General features: G+C 39.2%; 1 protein-coding gene and 1 long non-coding RNA gene across 3 annotated transcripts in view; one reads left to right on the forward strand and one right to left on the reverse strand.

Moving 5' to 3' along the window:
• TMEFF2 (transmembrane protein with EGF like and two follistatin like domains 2) overlaps window positions 1-27,616 on the reverse strand; it is a 261,758-nt gene that overhangs the window by 221,236 nt on the left and 12,906 nt on the right. For both annotated transcript variants that reach the window (XM_084779779.1, XM_084779778.1), the window contains exon 4: window positions 24,995-25,021. In XM_084779779.1, coding sequence (XP_084635905.1) covers window positions 24,995-25,021 — 27 coding nt within the window. The remainder of the gene's footprint in view (window positions 1-24,994; window positions 25,022-27,616) is intronic.
• The window catches only part of LOC311596409, a 60,252-nt gene continuing 48,184 nt past the window's right edge, over window positions 15,549-27,616 (forward strand). The window contains exon 1 of the long non-coding RNA XR_014778825.1: window positions 15,549-16,054. This is a non-coding gene — a long non-coding RNA (uncharacterized lncRNA). The remainder of the gene's footprint in view (window positions 16,055-27,616) is intronic.

Genomic DNA, 27,616 nt, shown 5'->3' on the forward strand with positions numbered 1-27,616 from the left:
AGCATATATATATATATATATATATATATATATATATATATATAGAGAGAGAGAGAGAGAGAGAGAGAGAGAGAGAGAGAACTAAATGTTCTCCTTTTCTAAGGGAGCGTGGGGTATGCACAGAGTCCTCTGAGACAGTTGGGCCAAACTGTTCACTTCTAAGAGAAGGAAATAAGGCCAAGAGATGCTAACATTTACGGCAACATATATCTGCATCCCACTTGAAGATTTTGTCTGAGACGCAGAGACTTCTAAATGTCCCCACTTGTCCTTTAATGTAATCTGAAAATAAATAGACCCATGCAGCTTGTGTAGTAACCTGTAGATGAGATAGTTAGAAACTATTTTTGTGTCATTTCCAGAATATTTAGAATGGCTACTGTAATCTGAGGAAGTCAATAATATTCCCTAGACATCATTTTGAATGATTTAATTAAAAAATCAAATTACTTCTGAAGAGTGGGCATTGAGTCACAAATATGGTACACATAATAACCCTAAAAAGCATCACAGTATGAGACATTCACTTTGGCATTAACTTATTCAGGTACAAATCTGAATTTCTCACTTCCAATAAACTGCATATGTAGGGCCAACACATTTTTTCATCTATCTGGAATGCTCCAGGTGTAAAATAGGGACAGAAATATATGGCCATTGTTTAGACTGTTGCATACACTAAACAAAATAACGAACTAAAACTATTTTTCACTCACATTTAAAGATTGTGTGGGGTGGTACATGCCTATAATACCAGCATGGCAGAGGCTGAGGTGGGTTGCTCTCAGTTAGAGGGCAGGCTGAGCTATGGAGTGACAACAGCTTTCAAAAGACTCCATGTTTTCTTAATTGCTGGTCTGAGAAGAAGATATTACTGACTCGCATGACGTTTGTTCTGCAGGCCTAAGCTTCTTCACTTCTGCTCCCTTTATCTGAGTTTTAGTAAAAGTACCTCTAGTCAAAAGAAATGACTAGAATTGGCAAATAAATGAATAAATAAATGAATAAATAAAAATCTTTGATAGTAAAAGGAATTTGTCAATGTGAGAATAATTATTCATTGTATGGCTTAAAATAACTCATTTTTAGTGCCATTCTTACTTTTTCTCTTCTTATATTTACCTTTTTTTAAAGTCAAACTAAACTGTCGGTTGTTTCCTGCAAATACCATACTGTTCTGTATCGCCTGTCTTTAGGTGTCACTCCCTCTGCCACACTGGCCTTTCTAATAAACTTTTACCTGATTTACTGTACTGGGGTCAGCTTTTTAGAAGCAAGATCCTGCCTGACTGAGCACACTTCCATGGGACTGTGAGGGTGTGCGTGCCATCCCAGTGTGTGTCAAGTAAAGGAGGGAAGCAGATGATTTAGCCATGTAATAGCTTATTATTTGCTTAAATGTAAACTTCAAAATAATACAGGAAGTCTTGTGTAGTTGCATATTGGCTTTTACAAAAAGATAGAAACAAATTTTAAAAGATCTGTTGTCTGATGGCATTATTGTTGAAAATATATTTTTCTCATAATGTATTCTGACCATGAGTTCCCTCCTCCAATCCTCTCAGATTTCACCAACTCCATGGCTTCTTTCTTGCTTTAAGGAAAATAAAGGAAAAAAAACCACAGAAACACGCCCACACCTCCACACTCCCCCACAAAACTCATTAAAAAAAACCAGAAACCATAATATGAAAACAAAAGACCATTAAGTAAAAAACAAAACAAAACAAAATAAAACCCTAACTAAACAATCTAAGTAAAAAAAAAATCTGCAAAACAGCATTACTTTGAAATTATAACTGTTCATAACTAATTTAAAGGGCAATACTTCTATAGAAGTTTTTGAGATTATAGCTTCATTGTGTTGCTAATTAGTGACACAAGCTTTTTTTATCTGTAATTTGTCAACCACAATATTGAACTAAACAGACTATTCATTTTTCTCTTTTCTTTCACTTTCTTTCTCTCTCCCTTTCTCCTTCAGCCCTTCTCTATGCATTCCCTTTTAGGCAGCCCAAAGTGGCCTTAATATACACTTAGTCTAGTTTGCTTTCTATTGTTGTAATTCATTACCATCACACACACACACAAAAAAAGAGTCTGAAGAGCTGGTCACACCACATTCACAGAAAAGAACCCAGAGAAAAGAACGCACCCACCCTGCTGCTTTGCTTTCTTCTGCTATCATGTCATCGAGTCTTTTCCTATGTAGTCCCTCTGCCTAGGGAATATTGCTGCCCACAATAGGCTGTGTCTTTTTTATATTTATTAATATTTAGAGAGGCACCTTAATCTACACAGTTCCTCAATTGAGGCTCTCCTTTCAAGTGATTCAGACTGAGGAAAGTTTTAACGTAAAAATAGCCATTGTAATAGTACTAACGGATGGTTCTGAGCGTCTGAGCCTACTGGTTTTACCTCCTGAGAACTGCAATGTGCTATCACCTGGGTCTTAGGATGTGCTGAACATCCCGGGGCTAGCAGCTAAGATACATTCCCAGTCCTCATAGTTATTTACTAACATAACTTCCAAGTAATATTACATGATGCTCAGCAAAAAAAAAATCATATTTAAATCTTCTTTAAAACATTTACATAGCAAAATCACAAACCATAACAGTTAACCATGGTGAAACAGCAACACTGAAAATTGGCATTTCCTTTTCCTTTTGTCTCAGCCATCTTTTACTGACACTAAAACGTATACTTCGGTATTTTATTATTTTCCAGAACTCATGAGAGACTCAAAATCAAGGTTTTAGTATGCAAATATTTTTAGACTACGGAAAATTGAGCGAAACTGCTCATAAATTGATCTGTTGAAAAGAGAACTAAGCATAATGATGCATTATTCATTTCTTATTAAGAAATTTATACCTTGTGGAATTTAAAAAAATAGAAAATTGGAAAATGGTAAAATGTGTCAGATTATCCAAAATAAAAATGGCCCTTTAAGGTTTACTTCATGTTCTGCTTCCTTTCTGAAGTTCTCCCCACTGGCTCCCCTTCTGTAATGAACTGCTCTTTCCTGCAGGGCCTGCCATGCTTAGGGACCGACAAGTCCACTCGTGCTTTTCTTTAGGGCTGAAAAGTCCATGCCTGCATGTTTCCATCTTCCCCAAAGAGTATAAAAGCATCTCCGAGAACCAGTGACCATTTTAAATATTAGTTTCAGTCTGCACCATGCTGTAATCTATAGATACAAAACAAATATTTGGTGGTGCACATTTGTTAACAAATGCCAACGTGGGAATTCCACCCAGAAGGATGGACAATGTTTTGTGTGTCTATGGTTTGTTTTTAAGGGAAACCTCAAGTCAAGAGTGTGTGTAAGAAGGAGGAGTGCGCAGAGGCCCGAGAGGGAAATCAAGACGGACGGGCAGCGTTGGGGACCAATTTTTCACTTGAAAAATGGATTGTCTTTTGTTCCTCAGACTGCCTGCTGCTGAGCATTGATGAGCTTCTGTATCCAGATTCGTTCATTAAAATACGGTCCCTTTAGCTCAACATGACTCATCTTTATGATGAAGCAGCGATTCATTCTGGGAACTAACTGTGCTACTTTGGCTGTGCTCATGACACCCATGTGAAAACATACGACTCACTCTTTAATGGATTCGTGTCCCGTGTCTGCTACCGTGTAGCTTACTTACCTCTTGCCCTGGCCTTCCCACTTAGTGAAGTCTGGCAATGCAAAGAGCTGTCCTAGGAGTCCTTTGAGCAATGGCCTACCCAAAGGGCTCTGCCCTAAAAGTTTGTCTATCGGTTTCAAGAAAATAAAGTAAATAATTGAATGATCTTTCTTCCTCTTCTCATATCTTTCACCTCATTGCCACATTTCAACAATTTCTAACATGCTACCATAGTTGTTAGTGTCTTCTTCACTTCTCTACTCTCAGAACTTGAACAGAGGCCTAGGATTTGAACAGTAGAATGAATGGGTGAATTTCACTAGATACATTAATTTTTTTTTTTGGAGACATATAAGTCTGAACCGAGGATTTAGGATTTTGCTTTTCCAAAATACTCAATAAGCCCTCAAAGAGTTCTACGGCCACATTGCGCTCTGCAGTAGTGCACAGGCCTCATGGCTGGTGACAGCTTAGCATCTGGAGAGTTTTTCTATTGTAATATTACTGCCTGGGAAAAGGAATTTTTTGGTTGCTTGTTATCTGTTTTTGATTTATTTTGAGGCAAGATCTCGCTATATGGTTCAGGTTGGCCTCAAACTTGCCACCCCCGACTCTGCGCCCCCCCACCCCTCCCATCTCCGGAGTGCTGGGTGACAGGTGTGAGACATCACACTTAGATCCAATCAAGACACTGTGTTTGGATTGCTTTCTAAAACACCGAGAGCCTTAGATTGCCGAGATCAAGCAAGTTTATGCATCTGGGAACTGGAGGTTTCACAAAGCACTGGTAGATCTCACAAAGAGCTTAGCATTAATTCACAGCTGAGGCTAAGGTAGGAGTGGCTGGATAAATATTACTAATGGTTCATAATACCATTTTGTTTGGTTCAAACTTAAGCATTTTCCTCTAATATCTATATTATAATTTCTACATGAGTGATATAGGCTTAAGATACCACATTCTGTTAGATGTATTGACAAAGCCATTAAAGCCACTCAGCTTGGCTTCTGCTACAATCCTGGACTAAAGAACTGCCTGGGAGAGTGAAATATATTTAATCCATCTACTAAAAGAAGGGGCAGCTGGACACTTAGCTACAAAACCTCAGAGCCACAGCCACAAAAGCAACCGCAGGGCGAAGGACGTGAGGGAAAAGCCCAGACACCAAACTCAGAAATAGATCTAAATTCTTGTGGAAGCCAAGCAGATACAATGAATGGTACTTCCTTAGGAAAAATCTATCCTATTACAAATGCTAAATCATGTGTGGGACCCTCAGGGTGATCTCTGCCCAAGGCTGGGGGATCTGACATTGAAGCCAGGTATGCTCTATGATTTCTTGGACTCGGTTTTCTGCTGCGGTGGATAAGCTCGGGTAAGATAACAGTGCCCACAGCCCGGTTTATTTATTTTTTGTTGTTGTTGTTAAAATGTATGCCAGCTAAAAGAAGACACATGGACAAACAACTGTGTGCTACAGAAAGAGGCACTGTAGCCGTGACGATGCTGTAGTAATCAAACACTAATGAGGGAATAGTAGACAGGAGGCTCACTGACAGAGAAGAAGGTCTGTGCCACAGAAAGCGACGAGAAGAAAGCTTTGCCCTAGTATGGAAACCACAGAGCTATTAAAATCTGAGAATCCAGGCTAAGGTCATCACTCTATCGTGCTAAAGGCTCATCAACCATAGGACAGCTATTTTATTGCTGGGAAATTGCCGGACGATTGTGGCGTTCACCCTGAGCAAACAGTGTAAATGCCTGAGAACCTTTCACCATCTTTCAGCATCCTCTTCTACTCCACCTTGCATTCTTCTCCCCATTATCCCTCCCTCTTCCATTCCAGGGTTCCAGCCACATGGAACTTATGAGACAGCACAGTGATTCAGGTGAAAGTTTTATGACACAAGTGATTTCATAATTAATGTCCATCTAGAGGCACGTACCGCACACGTTCTAGCTCAGACTTTCACATTTGTTACACAAAATGCAAGCAATTAGTCGGCTGTCCTGACTCAGTGATGATTTGCACAGTCTGGAGACAACTGTGTTCTTTTATTATGATGAGGAAAGCACACTCTGGAATCTTCCTTCTCCCAGATCGATGAATGGTGCATTCCCTAGATCATGAGTTTGCCGTGGGCGGAGCAGCACCTTTGGGCATCCTTGTGTCTGGCATTAGACAGATGCCCAACAGTGGGGGAAAGGAATAAACAGAAGATGTCCCTCCCTTTCTCATTTTCTGAGGACATATTAAATGCCTGCAGAAAAGTATAAGATGAAGAGATGGTTGGTGTTCAGCATCTTAGAGATTCTGAGATTACAGGCAGAATTTGGAAAATGGCTAACATCTCAAAGGGGAGTCATAAATAATAACCTCGAAGAAGAAAAAGTGGTAGAATGATGCCTCTGCTCTGAGTCTTTGGCTGATTTGGGTAAGATAGAACTAATCAAGATCTGTGTGCCTTTCAGACCTTATTTTATGCAAATTTAATGACAAGTACAAATAGTCCCAAGTGCTTCAAGGATATCTATGAAAAAAAAAACCTGAGTTCACATTTGTGTCCATAACCACATGTCAGTGCCTGCCTTGTTTATGTTGATCTACAGTTATAACCACAAAAAACTTCCAGACCACGTCCTGTGTCCACTCTTCATAGAAGGAAGTAATTTGATGACATCCAAGGAAAGGAACCTTTTAATACGTTGTAAAGCCTCCATGTTTTAGCTATCTGAAATCTTCAACCACAATATGGCAATTCATTAGCTAAAAACTTAAACTGTTAATACGCTTGAGACTTACAACTTCAGAATATTTTAACTTTTCAAGCAGAAGAAATAACTTCTATTCCAACACTAATAACTGTAGGCTTTCAAGTGAAAAGGGCTCCACCCTTAAGTATATACAAAGCCGCAAAATTAACTTCAAGCCAACCCATAAAATAGGCATGGTATGAGCGCCCCCTACTGGTACAACACTATTCCCACTTCAGGAATCAAACAAGGTTCTCACATCTGGGAATAGGTGGACAAAAAAGAATTACACTTTAGAATCCAAGAGAAAGAAAAGCTAAAGGGGTTCGTGAAAACCAACATACAATGCAACTAAACATAAAAACACCTCTCCTCACTTTAAAATAATATCCATGAAAGACAGCAGAAGACAAATTTGTAAGTTTTCGCGTCAACCTGTAAGCCCCCACCTAAGATTAGACAGCCAGGAGTGAAATAAACAGCCATCACTCTCAGGACGCCCATCCGCATTTGCATTCAGACAGAGCACCCAGCAGAGCTTAATTGAAGTGATGCTTACACACTGACAATGGATCCCTCCCTTAGCAGCACATGAGAAACACTGCAGGCTTTAGAGAAATAAAATAAATTATGTAGCACCACGGAGGCTGAACAAAGTCTCAGGGCCTTGGGGTTTTCTGCACTGGGAAATGACTTCTATATTGTTATGTGAACTGGGACACCGAAGGTGAAAGCTGTAAGTTTTATATTTCTAGCCACTCAAATTAGTTGTCTGCAGAGCAGAAAAAATCCAATGTGCAAGAATCAATGATAAATATAGGTAAAGTGCTAGTGTGGGGACATTCACGGGAACAGCACAGGGGAAATGCAGCAAAGATGTTTAGGCCAATATGCTGTTATAGGGAATATACAGGGAAAGAAATGGCATTCTTACTCTCAGTCAGCAGAAGGCAGCTGTTTCATGGTATCTGTGATATTTGTATGGCTGCAATTTGATTATAACTGATTCTGTTATCACAATCTGTTACATATCCTACATAGAATATAAATACGTAAAGCCATTTAAAAGCCAAATTACTGAGCTCTCTATTATTGTATTTTACCTTTTACTGCCATACCACGGATGATACTGAAAGTGTATAAATTTCAAGCAGTAAATTAAAAACAGAAAAGATCAGTATACACAGGCTCTATTGAAAAGCAACCAACTGAACACTCCCAAGCACATTGATATGTTTGTCTCTCAAAGTCTGAGAAAATTGCTTTTGATGAATATAATGGGCTCAGCTCATGGGCTTTGGTTCTTCCGTGATGCTCTTTATGGAACATTTGTGTTCTAAAACTAAACCCGTCTGTTGATTTGCTTTGGATGTCTGTGGAGGATTTGGGGTGTTCAAAATGAGACGAAGAGATTACTATTGTTCCCCTTACCCTTTTCCAAACATTTTCTTTTTTTTTTTATGAGACAATACCCAGGCTGACCTGCACAGCCATCGATGATGTCATGAACATGATGTTCCTGCGTCCACTTCCAAAGTACCCACCTACTCCATTACTTTGGCAAGTAGCACTTGTTCACACCCAGAATGCCACAGAAATGACTAGAAAGTAGTTTATTTGTTAGCTCCTCGGCTGCCCTTTTGCCAACACTCTAATTGTTCCAGATTACCCTACCCTGTTCTATTGTGGCCATCTTTGCATGGGTGTCTTGCTTCTAACATTGCCTCGCAAACAATTTTCCACATAGAGTCGAGAACAATACTTTAAATATATAAAAAAAGATTACCCCTCAAACTTTTTCTGTAACACTGATCAAAGCACAGATATCATCCCTCTTCTTCCCTCGGCTGGACGCTTTCTGCTCAATTGCTCTGCAGGAGCTGGATTCCTCTATCTCTGCTTTTCGCTGGGACCTTGCATGGTATCTCAGTTACTTTTCCATTCTTACGAAAAGAGTTTCTTTGGGCTTACACTTCTGGAAGGAGAAGAGTGTGATAAGAGTGTGGCAGCACGGCAGCTACAGCTGGGAACTCAGAGCCTACGTCATGATCAGCAAGCAGGAAGCAGAGGAAGCAGCCTCGAATGGACACTGGCCTTCAAAACCTCAAAGTCCTCTTCCAATGACACCCAGTCAGCACCAGCTAGGAGCCAAGTACCCAAAGGTGTGGGAGTGTTCAGTTGGTACACTGGGGCATCAAATGTGGATGACTACACTTGGGGACTTGGCATTTGTCCCAGCATCCCGCCTCTGTACCTTTACTTGCCATTTTTCCTTCACATAATGAAGTTAAAATTTCATTCTTTTCCCAAGAATATAAGTTTGTCTTATAGAAGCTGTTTCACTTTCTGAAAAACAATTATCATTCTTTGCAGTATTCTTACTCATTTTTTGGTTTTTGTCTCTTAAACTTGGTTGGCGCAAAGTATTAGTCAATGTTACCAATACATAGAAAGTACAAAGAATAACAAAATAATAAATATTATATAATCAACACTACTACCAGATTGACACTGTGAATGGAAAGAGATTTTGTGTGTGTGTGTGTGTGTGTGTGTGTGTGTGTGTATGTGTATTCCCATACATTCCTGTAGCCAAATCATATAACACAATTTTGATAATTTATACAAATCTTTCATTTAACAGTAATAACTTACTCTCAACCACATTAGTGATGCTTAATATGAAATATTTCTATTTTAAGTTCCTGATGTTAAGCTTTCTACAATTTACACATGAAGCAGTGAGGGAAGTGGGAACTGTGGAGCCCAAGGAGGCTAAGTGTATATTTGCTGGTTTTTTCCTAACAATATGTAATGATTTTAAATAAATAATGTTTGTGGCCCTTCTTGCACAGTGGAAAATGGAAATGATGTACGCTCCCCAAAGAGTAATGTCAAGTACTCATTACATGACCACAAATAACCAGACCACAATAGTAACTCATATGTTTTTTAATCAGTGTTTTTAGCTGCCCAATCTGAAGGCAGGATGCCTAATATTAATATACTGTTAGGAGAACTTTTCCATTTATTATTTTTTTAGCTGTTCCAATAGATTTAGAAAGTATTAAACAACCATTGTATTTTTCTTTTATATGACATTATACTAGAGGGACAAAAATTAGAAGTTTTATCAAAAGACATTTCATTATCACTCTCTGGAGATTCCATGTTAAGAGTGTTAGAAATATTATCTTTTAATTTTTTCAACACTACTCAGAAAGTATCAGGAAGATCTATCCAAGTTTGGGGGGCTCTTGGAGCTGGAGATGCGGCTCAGGTGGTAAAGGGTTAGGACACTGAGCTCCATCCCAAGCACCGGATCTGGAGAAGCAGAGGCAGGGGGATTGCGGCGGCTTTGTGCACAGGTCTCTGTCACTGACTTGGCAAGCTCCACGTTCAGTGACAGATGGTCTGAAAAGCCAACGTGGAGAGCAAGTGGAGAGGACGCCTGACACTGCTGCCCTGAGACTATCACCTACACAAGCACATACTACGCGCTGCCATGCCAGGCCGAAACAATGAACTCACGGAGACTGTGGCAGCATGCACAGGCCGGGAAAGGATGAAGGGGCCCCATTGCTGAGAGGAGACATGCACATGAGCTCTCATATCTTACCAAGACAGATAGGTAAAGAAATAAATTTTGGTATGAACAAATTCATTTTGAACACTGTATAGTATAACAGAGCTTCTGGTGTAAATTCAGTTGTTGAGTCCCTTGGTTTACAACATAATGGGTCTCCTTGGTTGCAGCTGCTTTGCTCATGAAGACACTGAACTTTTATTTATTTTTTCCTGGTGCAGCCAAACTATTTTTAGTGTGTATAGTCAGGTGGAGTTATTGATTGTTGGCTAAATAGTTAAAAATAAAAATTACAAATAGGTTGCATGCAACTAAATAGCTCTGAATGTAATTTAAAAAAAATATCAGCACTTGGGAGGTAGAGGCAGACAGATCTCTATGAGTTTGAGGCCAGCCTGGTCTACAAAGCGAGTTCTATGACAGTCAGGTCTGTCACACTGAGAAACCCTGTCTCGAAAAAACAAAATGAAAGGAAAAAAAATGAAAAATGTTTGTCATCAACTCTGTCTCCTGCTAGTATTGCCACCCCCCTCCTTGCCTTTCAGATCTTACTTCTACAGAACCAGCAGAGGGAAGTTGCCCCACAAATTGCACAGAGACAAGTAAATATTTGTGAAAGATCTAGAGAAAGGAGAATTATTCCATTGCAAAAATATTTCTGAGTAGGAATTAAATTTCAAGTTTATGAATTAAGATACCTCAGTTCCGAAGGTTACATGGTTCTCTGAGGAGGCAGAGTCAGCCATCATGTCTCCACATGCTCTGAAGCTCAGCGTGGCAGGGAGGATTCTAGTCAGAGCACAGCAGCCAAAAGACAAACAAATGCCTGGAGTAGGAGGCGTGTCTTTCTGAGTTGTGCATCGTCGATTACTAATTCCTTTTCTTTACTGTGTATTCAAACACGATCTCTCTTTATATTCTACATGGCTCTAGGATGTGACTTCCTCATCCTCATCTTCCTGGATGCTGGGATTTCAGGCCTGAGCCTGAACTCAGAGAGAGGATGGCAGCACACAGGGCCCTGCACAGGTTCACCCTAGCTGGGGCCCCAGTGCTAAGAGGTAGAAGTGGGAATAAGTCCCTATCCCTTACCACCAGGCTGTCTCCAACTGATACATGCTTGCAAATAAACTTAGTTTTATTTAATTGTGTCTCACTGGTTATATTAACCACATTCAATGACAGCAGTAGAAGGCCAATATAAAATGAATTGTAAACTTTTAAAATCACCTTGTTTGGGGATTTTTTTTTCCATACTGGTCTTTTGATTATGTATTATGGTTTACAATTTCATGTTTTTATGGGTTTTGTTTATGTGTGTTTCTTGTGCTTTCACTTTGTTCTTTTTCTTTCTTTTTTAATCCTGGTTTCTTTGCTGTTTTTTTGTTTGCCTGTTTGTTTTCTAAAGAGGAGGAAGAGGAGGGGTTGGGTAGCTGGATAGATAGGACGGAGCTGGGAGGAGTTCAGGGAGGGGGAGCCATGATTACAAATATTATATAAAATTATTTTCAGTTACAAAAAGAATCTATTGGAAAACTAGTTAGGAAAAATATTTCCATGTATACATAAGAAGCACAAATTAGTATGAATTTAGCTCCCTGATGCTCTTCTTCCCAAGGGCCCTTGAACACTGCAGCATTTTCTACATTTTTTCCTTGGGAGTCTCCAACAATCTACATTTTTGAGTTCTCATATACTGTCTACAATCATTCGAGAGAACATTCAGAATTCTACACTACTCAAGTCTTGGTATTGCAGCCCATAGAAACGCCTCAGTGGAGAACATGTTGCTTTGTCTCTCTTTCATCAAGGTGTTGGTTCCTGGTAGTCAGGAAGAAAAATCTTGCAAATAAATTCCCTGATAATTTTTCCAAAAATAATTGTTTTTGTTAATTTGTTTGTTTTTGAGAGAGAGAGCGAGAGCAAGAGAGAGAGAGAGAGAGAGAGAGAGAGAGAGAGAGAGAGAGAGAGAGAGAGAGAGAGAGAACATGAAGTTGGGGTTGTGTAGGAGGATCTGAGAGGAACTGGGGAAGAGGAAAAATAGGATCAAAATAATGTATGGATTTTTTTTCAAGCTAAAATATAACTTGTTCATACTTATTAATGCATGCACACAGAGAGAGGCAGGGGCGGCAGCGACGCTCCTCAGCCCTAGGTATATGAGTGCTCAGTCACATTTGTCCCCTGGAGCTGGATTATCAATGCTAAAAGTAAAACAAAACAAAACAGATAAAGTGCATATAGTTAGCCACCTATGAGACCAAGAAGGAGTCAAAGCATCAGCATTCCTCACTCTCACTTACACGACAGCCCTGGTGGAGCAGTGCCCAGGGGCTTTTATATTCCTCAGAAAGCCTTTAGAATTGCCTGCTTAGGGGAAATTGTCTAACTAGACTCACACTGCACACAGTATCATTGATTTTGACAATTCTGTTTGGTACGAATGAAACCTATTCTTCCTAATGCAATGTATGCCAACAACATTAAATGCTATTTCGTATGAGTGACAATGTGTGTGTGGTAGCAAAATTAGGAAGAAAATCTAAATTTAGAGCACATTGCTGTTCTTACAACTTAGAGATTGCAAGCAGAGCAACAACCAAATGGAGAAATACCTCACACAAGTAAGTGTTGCATCATTAAATAGAAAGAAACATCAGGAGTTAGAATGCACAAAACCAATATGGTGTTTGCGACTCTGATACAACTTAAAACTCTACCTTTTTGGACACCGAAACTCTTTTACACAATACTGAGGCACACTGCATTGTCTCTGTGACACTTGTATTAAATAGTCCTCTGCTGTTGTTAGAATTCTTCCTCCTAACTTTCCCTTTTCATCCTTCTCATGTATCTTTCATATCTAAGCACGGCATCAAAGCCTTGCTCCACCTCTTTATGTGGTGGAGGGAGAAGGCATGATGGTGGGGAATGTGCCCTGGCTTTAAGTTACTGGACAACGCAGCAGAATGGAGGAGGATTGAGAGCGGATGCCCATTCTGTGGGCCCAACCCCTACACTGAGAGAGAGCCTTGGGTAGCAATGTGTGGATGCAGAACAGTGACTCTCTATACTTATGTATACATCAATTAATTACAGCCATCCTGGTTATTGGTTTGTCAGTGCAGTGACCACTCCCTGACGTTCAGAAAACACCTACTCCACCCCAGGCACTGTTCTCTCAGGCTCTGCTGGTGGAGTCTTGCCTTCCAGTTTGGAGATGATGACACGGCTCACTCTAAAATAGTGCCTACTAGAATCTCACTGCCAACATGCAGAGGCTCCTTTCTCCCTGCATACGTATCTTTGCCTATTTTGCGAGTTAAAGCAGAATAACACAGAGTGCTACACTTTTATTAAACAGAGAGACTGGATGTAAGTAATACCCAATGCCACATTTTCTAAGTAGTATTACTTGTTTGCCAAAGTATAGTCATGTAAGGTAATCGTTGTAGTTCTTTGGAAATCCAGAAGACAGCCCCACTCTCCCCTGATTCAATGTCAAAGTAAGTGAGAACATCAAGTGGATTTCCAAGTGATGCTTCTTCTTTCTTCTTCTTCTTCTTCTTCTTCTTCTTCTTCTTCTTCTTCTTCTTCTTCTTCTTCTTCTTCTTCTCCTTCTCCTTCTCCTTCTCCTTCTCCTTCTTCTTCTTCTTCTTCTTCTTGTTCTTCTTCTTCTTCTTGTTCTTCTTCTTCTTGTTGTTCTTGTTCTTGTTCTTGTTCTTCTTCTTGTTCTTGTTCTTCTTGTTCTTGTTCTTCTTCTTCTTGTTCTTCTTGTTCTTGTTCTTGTTCTTGTTCTTCTTCTTCTTCTTCTTCTTCTTCTTCTTCTTCTTCTTCTTCTTCTTCTTCTTGTTCTTCTTCTTCTTGTTGTTCTTGTTCTTGTTCTTGTTCTTCTTCTTGTTCTTGTTCTTCTTGTTCTTGTTCTTCTTCTTCTTGTTCTTCTTCTCCTCCTCCTCCTCCTCCTCCTTCTTTGCCATTTGGTACTCTAATAAGTAATCTGGCTATTGAAAAAGTATTCACAGAGGGCAAAAACCATCTCAGTTACCCCCAAACTAACTAGCTAGAGTCCCAGAATAACTTCAGTTACTTTCCCTGCACACACTGCTTGAGGTGGACCACAGGTGAACCTCACTCCCGGGTCCTGTGCCCTTCAAAAATAAAGCAAATGTGAGGAAATGGAGAGTCAACACACATGTGCTATGGAGAAACCACTGTGAAACCTAGTTCTTTGTGTGCTAGCTTAAAAACAAAGGGAAACTATGGTTTATGGAACATAAATAAACAAGTTGCAAAGGAGACACATCTTGCTTTTACAATGTTCCTATGGGGTTTCCTGGATATTTTTTGAGTCCTGGGTATGGAAACTGGTGCTTATTTCTGAAGCTCGTGTCTTATTCCTCAGGCTCTCTTCAGCTATCTATCTCTCTACCCCATGACTGAAACTGGAGCATGGCTGCAATGCTGTGTTCAGGTAAAAGATGTCTGTAGAGAAGTAAAAAAAAAGAAATGTTGGAGGGAAAAGTATGAGAAAGTTTTTGTTGTTGCTTTTCAATCTACGAAGTTAAAATACATCTGTAGGTTTTTTTTTTTAGTACAGCAGGTCCTTCATGTTTAGCTCCTTTGAAGAAGAATTTAAGTAAGCTATAGCAATCAATGTGAAAGAAACTTTCAGAAATATGGGCACTTTTGACATAGTATCAATATCTTGGTTGTCATAAGAAACCCTTGGAGAGACTTCCTAGGTCTTCCGTTGTGAGTGCAGTGCACTTACCTCATTCACCGACCAGTGCACTCACACACAGACTGTTTCTATGAGTCTGATTGTGGATGTAATACAGAACTGACGAGGTTATTTCAATCAGGAAATTTAAGAAAGGTGCACTTAACAAAAATAGGATTTATTTTTTAAATCTATTTATTTTCACACAAACTTTGCCTAAATGTTTAGACTGAAAAGTTAAAACCCCAATTCGTGATTTTCCTTTCAAAACTGGTGCAACTGTCCTTCTTGTTGTTCAGCGACCAAAGCTTAGAGGCCTGAGCCAAAGTAGATAAAAGGACAGCCAAGGGTGAGCAAGATGGCTCAGTGGTCAAAGATACCTGCCAAACTAATCCTGATGACCTGACCTCTGACTTCATTCTCTCAATTCCATGTGACAGAAGAAAGGAATTGTCTCTAGCAGCTTGTCCTTGGACCTCCACAGGTGCACTGTGGCAAGGACACACACACACACACACACACACACACACACACACACACACACACACACACACATTCACACTCACACATGGGCACACACTGTATATAATTATATATAATAATATATATAATTTTAATAGGTCACTATTGTGGACTTTGTTCTCCAAGGACAAAAAGTCCTCTTTACAAACCTTTTCTGTAAGTCCATTAAGTTACCTATCCTTTCTTCAGAATCCACAGAGACCCCGGATATCCCCATAATCCACAATTTATTTTGGAATATGAGTACTATTTAGGCAGATACAAGAGAAGGATTTTAGAAGAGGAAGGAACATCAGCAGAGAACAGAATGAAATCAATTGATGCTGCTTCTCCACTAGTGAGAGAGGACACTGTCTAAGGGAGCCAAGCCTAAGGGAGGAAAGATGAGCGTCATGGTTGGAAGGGAAGAAAAAGGACTGATGTTGAAGGTCTTTGCATAACCTAATGAGATGACTGAGTTTCACTCTAAAGGGGATAGGCAACCGTTGCTGAGTGTTAAGTAAAAGAATAATATACTTAGGTAAGTATTTCCTATGCATATTCTGAGTGTGGTAGGAGAAATGTTTAGGATCAGATGCCTGGGAGCAGACATTCCTGCTAAGAAGCTCTTTCTAGTATTGCAGACAAGAGATGTCGAGGGGCCAGAGCAGTGATTGACGGACGGTCTGGAGACACAGATCTGAGAATGTTTCACAATGGGCATTCCACAGTGTGCCGATTTACAGCACTGAGCTTGCTATCTCTGCCACATCCTGCCGTAAGGGAGCTCTCATAGTGACAGGCAGAGGAAGATTCTGGAATTGATGCCTAGATATGGCTGGGCAGCCAAGACTTGAAAGGTGTGTGAACATGAGTTTCCAGGATGTAAGTATTTGATGTCACCTCCTATTTAAGATGAGGTAAAATAACTTTACTAGCAAATCTTTTTTTTTAACTGCTAGCTGTGTTTCTTATTAATTATATTAAAAAAATAATACATACTTTTAAAGATAAGCACATTCACGTTGCCTTTTGAGTAACTAAACAAAATCGTGAACACTGTAAAACTCTTCGACTCTTAAGAATTAGACGGCATGTGATATTCTGAGGGTCACAAATGATGGGGCTTCACAGCTCAGTGTGTCATCATATTGCTGCCAATAGCATTCAAATCAATATGTCAGAAATCCTACTTGCTAAAGGGCGTGCCTGCTTTGTGTGTTAAGGACCGTCACTGTCTGGAAGGATGCTCACTCTGTCTCTCGCTGCTTCCTCGCATGACCACGTAAAATTTCTCAGCATCCACAGTGTACTACCTTCTGTAGATATAGAAACGATTGCCTCTTCTAACTGATAGTGGCAACAAGACATTTTGTCTGACACTTTCACCGAGAGAAGAAAAATGCTAGAACAGCACTCCAGTTAACCATGCTCTAAAGTAAAAGAGGAAAAAATGCAAGTGGAAAATAAAGAAACAGTTCACAGTGTAACCGATATGATTTAACCAGGCAGGAATGAACCTAGCTGAAATGACTGGTCCACAAAAGAGTTTCTAAGAGCAGCGCGCCAACATTATTTCAAGTGCAGCCAATTATTCTTTTACTGTTGTCTGAGAGAGACCACCAACAAATGCACAATTAAAAGTTTTGTGGAGTTTTGTTGCTGCTCACGTTGTTTTGACTGTTTTCAGAACCAGTCCAATAACAAAAGAGCACTGGCACAATTCTTTAGGCTTCACTTGCTGAAACAAGATGCAAACATCATTTAAATACATTGTTTTTTGTTTGTTCTTGGATTTCTTTTAGACTCCCTCAGCTAAAACAAGTGTGTAATTTGCCAGAGAAAATGAAATTATTCTTTGTTAAGTACACATTGGAAAATCATATGGTACAATATGTGTGTACATCTAGTACAGTTTCAAAAAAGCTTTATTTTTCAAGACCAAATTTGGAGCCAAGTCAATGCAATTGGGCATGCATTGCAGCATGCAGAGACATTCCTTTGCCTTAAACAGTGTCGGGAAGTAAGAGAATTTTCTGCTTGCTTAAACCTATCAAATCAGGAAAACGGAATCTTAAATAAAACCTCAAACACAAAAGAATGTGATATTGGATGACAGCAAAGTCTAGGATTTTTAGTCACTAAAGGCAACATCCATCAGAAAAGGAGCAGACAGGAATGTCTAAGACTGGACAAGGAGTCCTTCAGAGCTGCAGAATATACCACAGCCTCTTCAAAATCAGCGGTAACCAAACAACAGAAACTTTCCCTTTCCTTTTAAAATAAAATTTACTATATGGTTTTTGTGTGTGTGTGTGTGTGTGTGTGTGTGTGTGTGTGAGTGTGTGTGCGTGCATGTGCGCACACATGTGCATGAGCATGCACACAGATACAAGCACTTGTAGATGGCCACAGAGGCAGGACAACAGCGATGGATTTACAGACAGCTGTGAGATATCTGATATGGTTCTAGGAACTAGGCCTCTGGCCCCTTTTCAAGAGCTTAAGACCTCTTAACTGCAGGGCCATCTTTCTAGGCCTTGCATATATAGTTTAACTGCACTCGGGGAGGCAGAGGCAGGCGGATCTCTGTGAGTTCAAGGCCAGTCTCCTCTACAAAGCAAGTCCAGGACATCCAGGACTACAAAAGAAACCCTGTTTGGAAAACAAAAACAAAAACAAGAAACAAACAAACAACAACAAAGCAAACAAACAAAAATTAGCTGGAATACAATTTTCTACCTATTTTATAACAGTCTACTTCCAAAAATAACCATCACTGAGAAAAATGGCAGTGTTACAGCTCTTGATGAGACTGCATATATGAAAATAGATTGTCTTATAAATATATTTAATAGCTCGTATTGCCCTCTACTTTGTTTTAGTAGGGCAATATGCCCGCTACCTAATTTTTTTGTTTGTTTTTAAAATTTTTTATTAATTTATTCATATTACATCTCAATTGTTAGCCCATCCCTTGTATCCTCCCATTCCTCCCTCCATCCCGCTTCCCCCCCTTACTCCCCTCCCCTATGTCTGTGACTGAGGGGGACCTCCTCCCCCTGTATATGCTCATAGGGTATCAAGCCTCTTCTTGGTGACCTATTATCCTTCCTCTGAGTGCCACCAGGCCTCCAAAGGATCCAGAGGGTCCTGGAAAACTACAGGCGGGTCTGGGCCCTGGGGTCCTCCTTAAACTATGGCACCAGCCAAGGAAAATATAGGCAGTAAGCTTCGAACCCTTACCCAGTCTAGCCGATGGACAGGACATTCTCCACCGTTAAGTGGAGAAGGAGATCTGACTTTCTGCGGATTTTGATCAGTTTTATTTCTTCTGTATCTTTCAAAATCCTACCTTTTTTGGTAGGATTTCTTATCCATCCTTTGTTTCAATCTTGTGGTTTCTGTTTCCATCTAGGTGCAAAGCTGACTGCCTCAATATCTATTGGAAGCCATTGCATTCACATTATTACCATAGAATCAACACTATTGTTACTGCAGTGGGATTGGTATCTAGAGTCTTGCTATATGGACCGAGCTGGTGCAGAGCTTGCTTTTGAGCCTCCTTTCTCAGCTTCTCCACATGCTAGGACTACAAGCTTTTCCCACCACTCCCAGCCTAGCGCCAACATTTTAAATCATGGATTACCAATCAAAGAAGCTGATATTCTAATTAAACACTTCACAAAAATTATGTTCTCAGAGAAAATATGAGTCAGCAAAAAGTCCGCAGAAACTCCTTGTAACTCCATTTCGAATTTCACAGAGTTCAAAGTTCTCTACATTACTTTATTGTGATCATCTTCCTCTAAGTGGTATGAGCCTGTTTAAACAACAAGACGAATCACTCTCCAAGGAGACTGAGAGGGAAAACACATCTTAATAAACATTTTTCAAGCCAATTAAAAATCTACACCAAAAATCTCATCCAAAGCCACTTCTGCCATACTGCACAGGATGATTAGCCTTATTTCCCTGTAGTTTCTATAAACCCAGTTGGATCACCTGGAAAGGTTGGTAGCCTTCATTGCACTCTCCCAGGCAACCTAGAGCTTCAGAAGCCATCACTACTCCACTGTAAGAAATGCATGTTTTATTTGTAAGATGGCCTTCATATGTGAACGCAATCTACTCTCTGCTTGTGCTCATAGCAAAGGCTTCTCCCTCTTGCATTTGCCTTTTCCACTATTCTCACAGTCTCTCCTCTTCTGTTTGTTTCTTAATGGTTTCCAAAGACTGCCATCCATTCCCTGTTCCTCACTCATGCTGCTTCCATTTCCTTATTCTGTCTCCATCTTCTTAGTTTTTGAGGTAAAGAGAAACATGGATGCCAAGCCACAGAAACCTGAGCTAAGATCTCAGGTGCTGCTAAGAAGGCTATATGCTTATTTCTAGGCAGAAGAGCTGCTCTCAGGCATAGGAGAGAGAAGAAAGGCTTGTGTCTGCCTACTCTCTGTTTAAGTTGCCTTGGAAGACCTGAGACCTTGTGCAATCAGGAGAATTTCTTCATTGAACCTCTCTTCTGGCTGGAGCTCCTAACCATCGTTGTCTGTCAGACTTTGGCTGCAATATGAACCCAGTGGGGACAAAATCATTGCAAAGTAGATTGCGTTTGCCAGACTTCACTGTGACAGTAACTGAAGAAGGCACAAAAATGCTGTTGAGGCCAGGGAGAAGTACAGCAACATGGAAAAGAAAATTACTTACTGTTACATAAAAGCATTTTATGAAATGAATATTCATTTCTTTTATCTCCAGTGTGCTTAACATTTTACTTCTGCAGGGGATTATTCCCTTTTATAATCAGCATCATAACTTTTCCCATTGTATGCAGAGAGGAGAGTTAATATGTGATCTCCTTGAGCATAATAAAATGCTCATGACTGGCATCACAGATGTCACACAAATCTTGCCACTGTGCCCAGGCAATACTAGACTTCAAATCAACGGATTCACAAGAGAAAGAAAAAGACTGCTTAAAAACAACTTTCAAATTTCCAAACATCTTAAAATAGCACACCAGTTTGTATCGGTCCATTTGTTCAGCAATATGGCCGAGATTTATATTTTGTTGCAATGGAATACCTTTTTATTAGTGCAAAATTATGTATGAGGTAAATGTTTTAATTATGGCAAACCTGAGGAATATTATGTAAAGGCAACTGGCAAAGGGAATTTTTCACTAAGGCAAAAAAAATCAACTGGCTTTCTATTTTAAAATTATCATTATATTAATTACTTTGAAATTAATAGGAACTATGAAAATACTAGATATAAACTTAGCTTTCCACTATGCATATCTAATGTTAATCTAGTAAATGTTATCTTAGAAGCAGGGTGTTAGAATGTGTACCTGTAATGTCAGAAAGTGAGGCTGAGGCAGGAGGCCCACAAGTTTGAGGCCAGCTTGGATATAAGGAAACTTCCTCCCAAGGAAAGCTTACAAGAATTTTTTTCCTAGAAATGTAGAACTCTGTAGTAGTTTCTGTTGGCTAAGTGATTTTTGTCCTCAAAACAAAACAAAACAAACAAACAATCAAACAAGAAACCAACCAACCAAACAAACCACTGCTTCTATAGCATGTGTCTCAGAATCATATCTAATTCCACAAATACTAAAGACCTCGCGGAAGATGCTATTAAAAGTTGATTGTGGGTTTTGCCGCGTGTACAACAGGACAGCACATCTGCAAACATTTTAGTTGGTAAGATCGGGTTTCATTTTGTGGATAGACTTTTTCTCCTTAGGAATTTGGTGAGAATGTACGCAATCCAAAAGTCCTTTGAAAAGGAATGAAGGAAGTTATTCAAAACCTTGTGTTTATAATAGAGCTTAAAGATGCAGGGAAGCAGAGGCTAACAGGGTCCTCTCCGCACCACACAGCCTTAGATCTTGAGAGCAGGCTGCTTTAATACTTGTTCCTCCTGCAGTATTTGTTGCCTACGGAAGTCTGTGGGCAGATAGGAGGTGCTTATTCCTCCTACGCACAGCACTTCTGTATTTACCACACTAAATCTCCATGTACAGACTGAGAAGCACTTGAGTTGCTAATCACATTCAGTCAGTTTCTCAAGTGCTTAGGAGTGTGGTCCACACGCTGCCTTCTAACACACAAAGCAGAGAGTTATAATTTATCGTAACTGTTATATTCCAGTACAAACCAGTTCAGAGGAATGTTTGACGAGGATGACTTTTCAAATATAACTCTTCATTTTTCAAGACTAAAAGTGTAAAGTTATTTATTATAGGTTTTCTTGGACACCAGAAGACAAAGAGACACAGACACTGAGATGGGTAGAGCCACCCTTCACTCTTCATGTGTTAGTGTGATACTCATCCATTAAAAAATATAAGCCAATCTAAAACAAGTAAAATTGATGCCTTTTAAAATGAATTTAACTTTGGGGGTTAACCATTTCATTTATAGTCAATACCCATGGCACATGTATGCACACATAGTTATTTATTTCACTAGTCATATCGATGCACTCCACTTGAGAGTCATATGAACTTTCTGTCAGATAAGATGTTATAAACATAATCATCAGCTTCACAAGGTACTTGCAAATATGACCCAATTCCTATATATTCACATTAGAACAGTCACAGCATGTTCAACCATCTATGTAGTTCATTCAAAGGAAGGGCCTGGGTCCACTGAAATATTTTAGAATCTCTTAATAAAAAGACATTCCATTCTAAGAATGTTAGAGTCAATAAGCCAAATCTCATTTTACCAATCCAAGGGCTATGTGATCTGAACTTGAGTTTATCACATACCGCGGTGACTAAGCTATTTGGCATCTTATAATAAAGAGTTTAAATAAAATTCAAAACTGTTAGTGGCATAGAATACAATAATAGATAAGCTGGTGGAAAAGCAATCTGGCAAAAATTCAAGTTTTGTTTCTAATTTAAAAATTTTATTCATACTGCTAATTTTTTCAGAACATTTATTATTTCAAAGATTCTAACTCAGAATTCAAAGCAGCAATTCTTAACCCATGGGTTGTGACCCATTTGGCAAACCTCTATATCCAAAAATATTTACATTACAATTCATAACGATAGCAAAATTACAGTTATGAAGTAGCCATAAAATAATATTATGGCTGGGGGGGGGGCGGCCATTGCAACATGAGCAACTGTATTGAAGGGTTACAGCGTTAGAACATTTGAGAACCATAGATTCAAAGGGTTATATGTCCTATTTCTTTAAAGTAAATGTATCTCATGGATCAATTTGGTTGGACGCGGGAGCTCCTGTCTGTGGTCTACTATTTGGGAGGCAGAGGCAGGAGAAATGCTCTGGGCTCAACATTAGCCTAGCGAACTTAGTGAGTCTGTCCAGGCCGGACCGTGTACAAAGTGTGGCTATCTCAACAACAGCAACAATAATAACAACAAAACGATTTTTCAAAAAGCTCCACAAGGTTATTACTATTAAGGAGTCTATAATTGAAATGAATAGTTAGAGAGAAAGAGAGAGTACAGGTGAGAGGTGGGGGCAGGGATAAAGTGGGGGAAAGAAAGGTATCTCCCCATGATGGAACCCTCTAGTTGTGAACCATGTAACCAATGTCATGCTCGTGAGAGGAAAATGATTTCTTTAAAAAGCAAACAGCATTATTCAGGTCACAGCAGAGCACAACAAACCTAACAGTTCATTCACAAGGTAACAGGGAAAGATGAGCTTGGCTTGGCTTCCATTTTCTTGGCTTAATACCAACTAGCAAGCAGTACCTGCACGGACAGCACAGGCTACTGTTTTAGAAACAAGACAAGATGCATGTTGGGTGAGAAAATCAGCTGGGGGAAAGCGTGGGTTAAAATTCAGCAAAATGATGGAGAAATTCTGTGTGCTGTGGGTCATTTTTGCTTTCTTTATAAACGTACGAGCCGAAGAACAAGATTGGTGAGTGAACAGTGGAACAGGTAGTCTCAACAGAGTGACTGTCAGATTGGTCTACAAACTAAAGTAAATGCTCAGAAACTGTACAGAGTTTGCATAGAAACAACTTCCTACCAAAGCACGATTTTGAAACTGAACTGATTTTTAAGTACTTCAATGGAGAAGCTTCCGCTACAAGCATTGCGTTTTTCTCTTTCTTTTATATATAAATATTTATTTATTTATTTATTTATTCATTCATTCTCAATTGTTGTCCCATCCCTTGTATCCTCCCATTTCTCTCTCCCTCCCACTTTCCCCCATCCCCCTCCCCTATTACTGTGACTGAGGGGGACCTCCTCCCCTTGTATATGATCATAGGGTATCAAGTCTCTTCTTGGTAGCCTTCTATCCTTCCTCTGAGTGCCACTGGGCCTCCAGAGTGGGGACTCATTTAAGCATTGCGTTTTTCTATCTTTACGTTAAGACTGAATTCCTTTCCGAAGCTCTTCTTTTTAAAACCTCTTGGAAGCTTTCTTGAGAGGACTATGTTCACAGGAGACACAATCTGATTTCTTACGAGTAGGGAAAGCCTGTTGAAATAGTCGGACTGGCAGTCCAGAGCCTTGCACTGTCAAACATGCTCTGCATTTGAGCTTGACTGCTGCTTAGCTTTAGCCCATCTGGAAAAATGTTGAGCTCCAACGTGAACCTCTGTGGTCTCCAGGTGTACCTTATTTTGAGTTAGCTAAGCCTTTCTCCCTGTAAGGCTTAAGTTTCCTAAACTGCATAAAGTATGCAACGTTGGATCGTTATCTTCCTGAATGCAAAGCGTTCTTTTATTTGGTTTCATCAATTCTACATTTACTGAGTCATAACATAATTATTTTACGCAGCCTAAGAAATCACTGAGATAACATTTATATTTCAAATCCATTTTCATTTTAGTAATCTCATAATTATATTTTGCATTTTGTTCTTTATTTGTGGTATACGTATAAAAGTGGCAATTGGGATTTCATTTGGAGAAGCTTCTAGGATATTTACAAGACGTTTAATATAAAAATAAAGCATTTCAAAAAAAATAAAGCATTTCTTCGGTTGTAAGCATGTCTGATGGGACTTGTAAAGTTTTTACTTCTCTCTCACGTCTTTAAATAAAATCAAGTAATCAAAGCATATATGTTAGCTGGCTGGGCGTGGTAGGGTAATATATGCATGCCTTTAATTTCACCGTTCAGGGGTCAAATGAGTAATCCTGTGAGTTTAAGGCCAGACTGTTGTGCACAGAGAGTTCCAAGTCTCCCCAGGCCACACAGTGGATCTTATCTCAAACAACACAAAGCAAAGCAAACAAAAATATATCTCATTTTAGTAATATATTGATTTCATCAGGGAAGAAAAGATAATACCAAGTTGTCTTTAACTTAACTTTTGTTTTACCTTTTTTTTTTTAATAAACAAATATTCTTACTATAAACTTAAAACTCTGATACAGGAAGTTACTTGTGTGTTAATCTCAGTGCATGGTGGTTGAGGGCAGTATTATGTATTCAAACACCTGGTATTTAAACACTTTCCTCATGAATTCTTTCTGTCTTACTAAACGTGTCTCCCAGTTTGTATTTGGGAGTTTGGGCACTGTTCGTATCTGCTTCAAGCTTAGCACAGCGCACAAGCAAGCGCATGAAGGAGGAAGATGAACTGAGATGAGTGTGGCTCATGGATAGACGAAAAATAGGCACGGCACATCCAGTAACTAAGCTGGGAGGACAACGTGCCATGTAGTCGTCCTTTCTTAAAATGCAACATTTGGGTTTCCCTTAGATATCTGCTTAGGAATGGTATCAATAAGAACCCAGAGCAGCAAACAGAAATGTCCAAATACAGAAAGAGAGCGGCTCCTACCTCCATCTCCAGACCCCGATCCTGCATCTGGAAAGGGAAGAGAAAAGCAGTTCATAAGCACTTGAAAGATATATTAAACAATGGGGGGTTTTCTTAAAGGTCAAGTTTCCTTCCTTTGTTCTTGTAGTTTTGTGTTTGAGACAAGGGTCTTCTGTAATCCAGGCTATTTTATAGTTTGCTCTTTAGGGCAGATGTCGCTTAACCCTTGGCCCTGCGTAGTGCAGGCTTCCAACGTGCGGGGATCACAGTCCTACACCATCAGATTGTTTACTGTCTCAACACCAAAAAATCACTGATGTTGCATTTAATCTACTAATATACAGTTTTGTCAATTTAATCTGAATTATATTGACATAACATATAAGTAAATATCATTTTTATTCTTAAATTTTATGAAAGCTGTATCATACAGCTTTGGGAAATGTCCTTGAGTGGAAATTCCTCCCAGTTTTAATTTTGATCAGGTTGAATTTGGAGACTTTGACATGATGAGACACTTCTATAACCGTATTTTCAAAACCAAACAGTATATATGGCAAACACACAACTAAAACTTGTATCCCTAGAAAAAGTTAAAGAAGCACCTGTGGACGAGGTCCTTACGGATACTGCACTTGCTGCGGAGTCTGCAGCAAAAATCACTGTGTTTAAAAAAAACAAGCAAGCAAGCAAGCAAACAAGCAACAAACAAAACCAACTTGGGCCTTTGTGCTTACAGGGGGCTGACTCTAAGAGATGCTGGCAGAAAAATGCCATCCTGCACTGGCTCTAGTCTGCTTCTTCCTGCCTTCCTTTCCACATCATTATAAATAGATAAAGGTGTCTTTTTCTGAGCACACAGACCCCAGAAATACACCGTTTCCTGGTCTGAGTCAAGACTATTGGTTTCCATCTGTTCCTAAATGTAGACATTATCTTCCCTCTGCTTATTCCTTTGCATTCTAAATATGTTTTATTGTGAATTTCTACTGTTAATAATGAGGTAATGTGATAACTTTGGTAGTCCCTTTCTGATAAACTGTTTTTACTATACATTGGAATTATATCCAAGATTCAAAGCTTATATCAAAAACCCCTTCTATGAATTTTTGCTTGCTGTTTAGCAAGGCATATCCTACTGTAGGATATGCCTTCTTGTTGCTGGTTTCTTTGACATTTTGTTGAGAGACACTTTATCGAGTGGTCAGGGGCATGAAAGTCCGTAGAACTGACAATATGAAAGAATGGGTGTTTCCACACAACACGTCTCTCTTCATGAGACTAACACTGCCATGGAGAAGTAGCAGATGAACAGTAAGTCTTGGTGGCAACTACCGTTAACTAATACTGCATTATAAAGAATATTGGGCTGGAGAGATGGCTCAGCCACTAAAGGCTAGCCTCACAACCAAAAATAAAGAATGTCAATTAATTCATGACTGACCATATGTTTTGGGGTCATATCCTTTACTTAACGGCAAACTACTTGATATAACAGTTTGCAGTTATATATGTATATATACATATATACACACATATATACATCATAGATAAATATATACATGTATATTTACATATGTATATATCTATATGTGCGTTAATTGTAAGTGTATATATTTATGCTTATATGTTTATATATATATGATAAATTTATATAGAAATATATATTTATGCTTAATATATATTTATTATATACTACATATTTATTCCTATATATTAGATAACAAATATAAAACTAACTTAGAATTATAATGCTATGACTTGACATTTTAATAATAACAATTCATAAAAGGCTCAAACACTTCTTTCTGCAACAGGAATACATTCTGCCAGTTAGAACAATATTCATTAGTTATAGCACTGTTTCTTTGGGCCAGAATAGTGCTTGAATGGCTAATGTTTGTTGTTTCATCTGAGCGTACGTTCATAGGTAAGATTTTAACTGATTGTGAATTAACTTGAAAGTTACTCAAAGGGACCATGCCTCTTGCTGTACCGTAGCACAGCTAGCCCATCTTGTTCATATACTCAAAGCACATAAAGTCTATTTCTCATTTCCTACTAAAACCAGGAACTTCCATCAGGCAGGGCAATGTGATGCTGTCCTTCCGCACTTGAGTATGACATACATAAAGAGACGGCACCTATGTTTACAGGCTCCAGGTTGCCAAATGACAAGAGAAAACCTAAGCAACCTTCCTAAGCTTGTTCTTTCTCTTTAATGAGTTTAGTGAACAATAGCTTACTTTAAATGTGTGAGTACTGTCTGGAATACAGTAATTATACTGTTGAGAAAACATCTTGCCCATTGCTCTTTAGGCTTCTGAGTAAATATATGTGATGGGGGAAAACAGGAGCATTTTGGCTTTTATCTATCACATATGTTTCTAAAATTTTAGGAGATTTATTCCATATGATTAGTGTTTGATTTGACCCAAATTAAACAGCTAGGGAAGAAAAGAGGAATAGATGGGAAAATGGTCTCTGTGGTCAACAGCATCATTATGAAATACTTATGGGAAGCTTTAATGTTTTCTCAATTGTAGGATGAGTCATCATGGCAAAGTCTCAGCGAGGCAGAAACATTCTGGCAAGAAGAGATACTCCTGGGCCTGAATCTGGGCTCTCCATCAACTCAGTTCT

Source organism: Acomys minous (genome assembly GCF_964271855.1).
Source record: "Acomys minous genome assembly, chromosome: 4".
In the NCBI taxonomy this organism is placed as follows: domain Eukaryota; kingdom Metazoa; phylum Chordata; class Mammalia; order Rodentia; family Muridae; genus Acomys; species Acomys minous.